Source organism: Echeneis naucrates, chromosome 22, assembly GCF_900963305.1.
Source record: "Echeneis naucrates chromosome 22, fEcheNa1.1, whole genome shotgun sequence".
In the NCBI taxonomy this organism is placed as follows: Eukaryota; Metazoa; Chordata; class Actinopteri; order Carangiformes; family Echeneidae; genus Echeneis; species Echeneis naucrates.
Window position 1 is genome coordinate 15,068,144 of NC_042532.1, and position 7,811 is coordinate 15,075,954.

The window sequence follows — 7,811 nt, forward strand, 5'->3', positions numbered from 1 at the left end:
TGTGTGCTCTGTGCATCAGGTCTGTAAAGCTTTGAAATGCCTCTGGTTCACCTCTGCTCGCTTCCCTCTACAAATGTGTCTATCTCTGAGTAACTACCATCCTCTTACCAATATGTTGCCAAATCATGGACAGGAAACCAGCCCTCATAAAGAGCTGCTGAGATATGGGGGTTTCACAGAATACAAAAGTCTAATGTCATGTGTCAATAAAATGAAACTAACCAGTCATCGCTTTGTGTACTTCAAATTTTTACTAATGTGAGATGCAAAAAGCTCAACATGAAAAAATAGGGGATGTGCAACTGATATGGAGCCTGGGCGTCTACAGTCAATGTATGCATACAAAATAAATATTACAAATTAGGATTTCCCTGTTTTGATTATAGATGTACAAATATATAAAAAAAATGTCACATAACTTACAATAACATTTACATTCTTTCAGATTTCCTCTCATGGTCTAAATGTTGGTTACTTTACACAGTTCAGCACAGTTTGTACTACATGTGTTAGCTGGACTGCAGCTGTTGAGGCAGTATGAGCAAACCAACTGTTCAGACAGTCACGACCAAAAGAACAAGACTAAGTGATCTAATGTGGGGACACTTTCATTTTGAAATCGTTCCGAAACAGTCTCTTCTTGTATCACCATGTGAAAGTAATTATATAAACAAAACAGCTGGTATGAATGATTTGTGTGCTTGTGAATTTTATCAGATCGACCAAACTTAGAGCAGGCGAAATGACCGTGAAACACAAAGTAAGCTGTACTGAGTTATTAACTTGGTCCAGGCCTGTAATTATCCCTGGCTCAGGTATAATGGAGGCCAGCTGAGTTTTAGCAACCAAAACTACAAAATATAAAAACCCTGCAGTGTTTCGGTGACTGGAAACCTCGCCGTGTGGAGACGACAACAGAGCAGAATTAATAACTTTTATTTGGCAGTAACTGGTCAGACGGTGTGTGTATTTTCGACGCAAACGCAGCAGTTTTCCAGATACCTCCGCTCCGACTCCCGACAGCCACATTCCTGCTCTCGTCCCTCTCGACAGCAAACAGGAAACACGCAGCCTACGAAAAAAAATGATCGACAGTCAAGCCGGCCAATGACGCCGAGCCGAGCCGGGAGCTCGGCCAATCGCCGCAGAGAAGAAGGGCGGGACTTCCTGTAATGTGATGCAAACTGGACGGTGGAGCGTGTTGGTCCCGCCTTTTTGTGTTTCCCGCACCGTCAATCAAAATAGAAAAAAAAATCGACCCGAATTCACCGATCAACACTAGCCCGCCTTTGATAAAACAATCATGTTCGGAGTTTAGTTGATCAGATAATCTTCCCGCTTACTACCATTCACGCTATGACTGGTACGTAAACACTTAGCGCATCGAAGCGTGCAACTAATCGGTGAGTTTGTGCAGAAAACAGCGGAACAAGCTGCGTCTTTTTTTATCTTTTGCTCTGTTGCTAACTGGCTAGATATGGTTAGCTAACCGAGCTAGCGGGCTAGCCACGGAGTTGACAAAGTAAACAGTCAATCTGGGCCGAAACCCCCCCAGACTCTCCGCTGTAAAGTTGAATTTCGCAGTCAGCTCCTTTTGGACTGGAGAGGGGGGATGCTTTGCGGGCTTTTCTGTCAGGAAGGAGTTGAAGATTACAGAGTTTTGCTGAGTTTCCCCCTCTCTCCCTGCTAGCGCCAGAGCAGCCTCTGAAACAAGGAGAAATGGCGTCCGCGGACGTGGACAGCAGTCAAAGCGAGTTTCTGCAACCCGGCGGCGCAGCGGAAACACAGGTATCCGACATTTTCTAGCCCGTCTTTCTCGCATCGCTTTCGATTGCTGGTTGTGTTTTTGAGAGCATGAAGTTCACACGTTTTAAAATTTTGATGGCATGGGGTGAAAGCCGTACACTTCCTGTGTTCCCCTCAATAACGGCCACCCACTTTACCCCTGTAAAACCCGCCCATAGTGGGTAGGACACTGAAGTCAGTCACTTGGGTCGGCTCGCTGGAAGATAGCCGGTGTACCTTTCTGGTGTGAGGATGCAGTTGTGTGCTAAATGTGCCGGGGAGAGCGTCTCACATCAAAACAGTAGCGTTCAGTTGTGTTGTAATAGCCACCCATCCCCCACACCTTGCTGTCTCTCGACCATTTCTGAGCCTGTTATCTTCAGCCTGCGTGCTGCTGCTTCGTCCAGCTCTCCTGTTTTATCGCCCTCAGCTCGGTCTCTGCACCCACAGCTGATTTTATTTATTTATTTATTTTTTGCAGGGCTGCATCCTCTGCCCTGTGATCTAATCTGCAGCCCAGATGAATCATTGTGTTCCTGTAGTGTAATCTGTCTTCGTTAATCAGTGTTAATTTTACACCCAGACAACAGACATGTCAGCCATTCAGCTGACGGGTTCAGACCGATGGGAGGTGTTGACTCCGGTCTCAACTGGGAAAGAGGACCAGGGAGTTGTTCACATTCCAAACTCTGGCATCGTCACGCCCAACGGGCAGTATGTGCTTCCTATTGGGAGTCTTCCCAGCCAGCCCATTTACGTTACGGCATCTGGGAATGAGGCTACAGCCAATGGAGTGTCAGGCATTCAGTATCAGGTAAAAGCGGGAAGGAACACCATTAAAATATGGTTCCGTTCATTGCAGAGCTTGCTAAAACTGTCGCTTCCTTGTCCAGGTCATCCCCCAAATCCAAAACGCAGATGGGACGCTTGCCGGATTCCCAACACAGGGATTGGATGATGGCACAGGGCAGATCCAGCTTCTCCAAGATGGCAGTCAGGGCAGCATTGGGCTCAGTTGTGCCACAACTGCAAGCACAGACCTCCTGACGCAGGCGGGGCAAGTACAGTCAATTCAAGGCGTCCCGTATACCAGCACAGTGCCCGTGGGGCTCCCCGGCAACATAACGTTCGTCCCAATAAACAGTGTAGATCTGGAGTCACTAGGGCTCACTGGGGCACAGACGGTCCCCATCGCCACCGGGGTAACACCTGAGGGCCAGCTTATTATGAGCAGCCAAGCGCTGGAGAGTCAGACTCAGGATGCCGGCGGCAAGCAATCGCTGGTGACGGTCAGCGACGCCAACCAAGAACTCTACGTGCCAACCACCACCACCACTTCCTCCTCCAACTCTTCCCAACTCCCCGAGACGATCGATGGCACTGGAGTTCTGACTCAGGCGACTGCTGTGTCTGCAGGCGTGTCCGACCCCTCTTCAGAGAACTTCAACTCCCACAACCACCTGCAGCAGATCCAGGTGAGTGCTGGCATCTAATGCTTTAAAATGTGTTATTAGTGTCAAGCCTGCATGCTCAAAGGGCAGAAGCAGGTAGACCTCATAAAATGATAAACATGTTCTTCTGTGTCTGGTCTGTCATGGAGAATTGTTTGTGTTTTCCTTTCATTTCTTCTCCTGGATACTTTGGCAATTTCAGGCTCATTAAATCCATCAAACTAACTTGCAGGACAAATCTGTCTTTGGTCCACATTAAGGTCATAACTAGTAACGATAAGGCTGCATGGTTCACCTCAATTTCACCTTTTTATTGCTGTCAGAAATGTGTCGGCAGCACCAAGTGTTGAAAACTTGAAGTGGTAGGAGCTGGTATAAAATATTTGGGTAGATTGGTAGTCTTGTTCTTTTGACAATTAGTTCCCACTTAAAAGTGTTTTTTTGAGGCAGCTTGAATTCAGAAAGATTCTAAGTCAGATAAAGGAAATGGAAAGTGTGAAGTACCTTCAGTAATGGAAGCCATCTTTTAATGTCGCAATAGAGTGCATCATTTCCACCTTATGCCTTTTTACTGTCTTCTTTACGCTTTGGGAATTACGTAAGTGGCCTGTTGATGCTTTCACTGTTTCTCGCAATCTTGAATTTTTAAAAAATTTTACCAACCCTTCCCGGCTCATTTCCTCAGAATAGGGACATTCCATTTTCTGAGAAATTGTTATATGCTACAATAGTAAGTGCAAACTGCAATAATTGTGCATATGCATGCACAGATCAAGATAAAATGCTTCTTTGGCTGAATAACTGCTGTGTTTGTGCAACCAACTCTCAAGGTTGTGGATCTTCAAAGTTTTAACAAGAGATAAGTTCTGATGCTGCGGTAGCTGAATTCACTGTGCTGTGAAATAAGAACCTCTTCAATATAAAAATGACATGAAAGCTACTTTGTCAGCTTTTGTGTGTAATCTATTTTTGCTGTCTCCCTTAACATGCAGGTGTCATCCTCTAATGCCACTACTATCTCCCAGCCAATCCTACAACTGTCCGGGGACAGTCAGGCCCAGGTGGCTCAGGTGGCTCCGGGCCAGGACCTAACCGCAACAGGTCAGACTCTACAAAGTGTGCAGCTGGTCAATCCTGGGACTTTCCTCATCCAGGCCCAAACTGTCACAGCTACGGGACAGATCCAGTGGCAGACCTTCCAGGTAAGCTATAAGACGTGTGTAGGGTGTCCGTTCATATGAAATGTTCCTCTTATGTTGTGTTCTCATGCTGGTAATTATGGGATGTGTATTGTTAGGTACAGGGTGTCCAGTCACTCCAGGGGCTCCAGTTGCCCCAGGGCCAGGGTCAGGCACAGCAGCTGACCTTAGCGCCAGTCCAGACCCTCCCTCTGGGCCAGGCAGGGCAGGTCAGCCTGCCCAACCTCCAGACTGTCACAGTCAACTCTGTAACACAAAGTGGAGTTCAGTACACACAAGGAGAGGATGCAAACAGTCCAGCTGGTAGGGGATGATCCAACGCACTCAACTTCCACACAGCATCATTTATTGCTATCTTAAAATGCCTGTCATGAATCACTGAAACACATCGTAGATCTGCACGGCCTCCCTTTTTCAGGCATCCAGATAAAAGAGGAGCCGGACTCTGAGGAGTGGCAACTAAGCGGAGACTCCACGCTGAACCCCAGCGACCTGAACAACCTGCGCGTTCAGATGGGAGACGAGGACATGGAGACACCGAGCGGGGAGGGAAAGAGGCTCCGCAGGGTAGCCTGCACCTGCCCCAACTGCAAAGAGTCTGGAGGAAGGTGAGAAACAGATATATGGGAGGCGTGGGTGTGATACAAATGAACTCTGATATTATACAATAGTTAAAATTAAATTACATTCAATAAGAAATGATTTTACCTCCACGTTATACGAGCCTTTTCTGCTATAGCTAGTTTTTATGTAAATATTAAATCTGTTTTTATGATGGTAACACCCAGATATTGTCACTGCAATGACTAAACACTTAATTTCTCCAAAACCTTAAATGAGCTTTTCTTTAATCCTTCCCTTCTCATTTCAGGGCTTGAGCTAAATTTGTGTATTTTTAGTTGTTAAACTAGTTGTTCTGGAGGCAAAAAAAAAATCACATTTCCATGCAAATACAGATTTGCATGGAAACAAAATATGCAAATACCGATGTAAATGTTCCGGTTCACTGTTTGCATTCCTTTGTCTCCTTGAATAGCATTTTCTGGCTTTGCATTCACTTTTCAGTTTTATTTTTCCACATGTGCCAACTTAACCCGTCATCCAGAATATTTGTATCTCCCCTTCACTCCATGTCCTTCCGTTATGTCACAGAGGTTCGGGCATGGGGAAGAAGAAGCAGCACATCTGCCACATCGCCGGCTGCGGGAAAGTTTATGGGAAGACGTCCCATCTCCGAGCTCACCTGCGCTGGCACAGCGGGGAGAGACCCTTCGTCTGCAACTGGATGTTCTGCGGGAAGAGATTCACCAGGAGCGACGAGCTGCAGAGACACAGGAGGACACACACAGGCGAGTTCCTCTTTCAAAAAGACTTTTTATTTTTAGTGCTGGTGGCTTTTATTTCCATCCTTCAACTCAGATGAGTGATGCAACGTTTGTTCATATTATATAATAATAATAGCATTAATATTGATGACTTGTTTTTTGCTTTCGGTCATTGTTCCTCTCGTTTGTTAAAACAGAACAGACAAAAATATTTTCTTGTTCCTGCTAAATGTGTCTGAACCAGTTGAGTTGTTTTTGATGACAGCATTCTGTAAAAAAAACAACAGAGAAGATCTTAAAAGTGGAAAAATAAAAACATGAAGCTGAGGCATTTTGAATTATGCACAGCCAAGTCTGTCAGTTTCACAGAGACAGTAACCTCTCTAACCTCCAGGATTTAAACAGGCGAGGGAGAAAATGAGATGAGTCGAATACATTGAATAGTTTTAATAATATTATGTCTTCAATTCTGACTTCAATCAAAGAATTTATTTTTGGTTAACAGCTCTGATAGAGATTTTTATTCACTGATTGTTTTAATAATCAAACCAGTGTTCTTACTACAACACGTCATGTTAGTGAATTATTGTAGACATTAGCTGTGGATGAGTAACCAGGGAAAACATGGAAGACTCTGTTCTTGTTGTAACATTTCTATCAGTCACTGTCTTCAAGCTCTCAGTTCAGAGTTCAATTTAGAGAAGAAGAAAAATGTTGGCCTGGTTGAGTCTTTTGTCATATTTTGTACATACATTAGCTCCAATGGAAACTTCTCACTGTGTGTCAGTGGATTATCCCGAGTGATCAGTTTCTACAAAAAAGGCCACTTTGAAATGTTTTGGAGTGAATGGACACTAAAACTACTGGCATGATTGGACTCCAGTGTAAACATAAAAAACCTGTTTTGGGTATAACAGACAACAATTTTGCTCTTTTTTTTCCCCACGAGACGCCCGACACGCTTCAGATCCATTCACTTTACTTAGTTAGTTCTGACTAACACATATGTCATATTTTAGACTTACAGGGCATTTTTTAAAAAAGCACTCAAGTCGGGTTCATCTAAAAAGCTTTAAGAGCGTTAATAATTTTTTCCTGCCTGCTGCAGACAGTTACAGTAGCGACATTGTTTTGCAGGTCGGTAAGAATATTTTGGGGATATTACGCACCCTGGTTTTCGGCAACTGTTGTTTTTGTGGTGAATGAATCACTGCGATGTGAAATGCCAGCAATTTCATTTCGTTAAAAATAATATGGGCAGTTTTTTGTTCTGCCGTTGTAGCCTGTGTCGGTGTTCCGCAGCGTCTGATGTTTGTATGTTTTGCTGCTCGTGCAGGAGAGAAGAAGTTTGTGTGCACAGAGTGTTCGAAGAGGTTTATGCGAAGCGACCACCTGGCCAAGCACATAAAGACTCACCAGAATAAAAAAGGCGGCGTTCCTTCGTCCACATCTCCGCCCACCACGGATGCCGTTATCGCTACCGATGGAACCACACTCATCCTCCAGACCACCACTACCCACGACCTCGTAGCCAATCAGGAGATCCCTTTGCAGCTGGTCACTGTGGCGCCTGGTGAGGTCATGGAATGAGGGAGTAAACGGGGGAGGTGGCTTTTGGAGAACTGGCCTATCACAGGGACCTCTGGGGCTCTTCTCTTCCCCTCTTACCTTTTTTTGTTTATTTTATTTAGTTTTTGTTTTTTTGTTTTGTTTTTGTTTTGGTTTTTTTTTTTTTTTTTTTTTTTTTTTTTACATATGAATATATACGTAAATGTATATGACAAATATATATATTTTAAGTAAGAGTTATCATGACTTTATGTTTGTTTTTTGCAGTCTTTTTGTAGGCGGGCAAAAAAAAACATTTAAATGTGGTTGCTATGTACACAAACATTCACACAAATACACACACTTAAAAAAAAAAACATCCCTTAACACGCAAAGAAAACACAACATGAATACTCAAAACAATGAAATGCCTTATTTTGTATCATACTCTTGTATAAAATGCTGGAGGTGCATGTGTTTTTTAAGCTTTGCAGATAATGTCA

The 7,811-nt window shown here is 44.1% G+C and overlaps 1 protein-coding gene across 3 annotated transcripts; it reads left to right on the plus strand.

Moving 5' to 3' along the window:
* Nucleotides 1-1,253: 1,253 nt before the first annotated feature.
* LOC115036389 (transcription factor Sp3-like) lies at nt 1,254-7,469 on the plus strand. Of its 3 annotated transcripts, none has more exons than XM_029494567.1 (9): nt 1,254-1,403; nt 1,691-1,788; nt 2,369-2,599; nt 2,679-3,260; nt 4,229-4,438; nt 4,534-4,738; nt 4,854-5,043; nt 5,588-5,784; nt 7,097-7,468. In XM_029494567.1, exons 2-9 carry the CDS (start codon nt 1,720-1,722, stop codon nt 7,348-7,350), a joined length of 1,938 nt encoding a protein of 645 aa, XP_029350427.1. In that variant the 5' UTR covers nt 1,254-1,403; nt 1,691-1,719; the 3' UTR covers nt 7,351-7,468. The 3 variants fall into 3 exon arrangements, with proteins under 3 accessions (XP_029350427.1, XP_029350426.1, XP_029350428.1); XM_029494566.1 differs by having other exon boundaries at nt 1,259-1,363; nt 7,097-7,469; XM_029494568.1 differs by lacking the exon at nt 1,691-1,788 and having other exon boundaries at nt 1,279-1,363.
* Nucleotides 7,470-7,811: the final 342 nt, after the last annotated feature.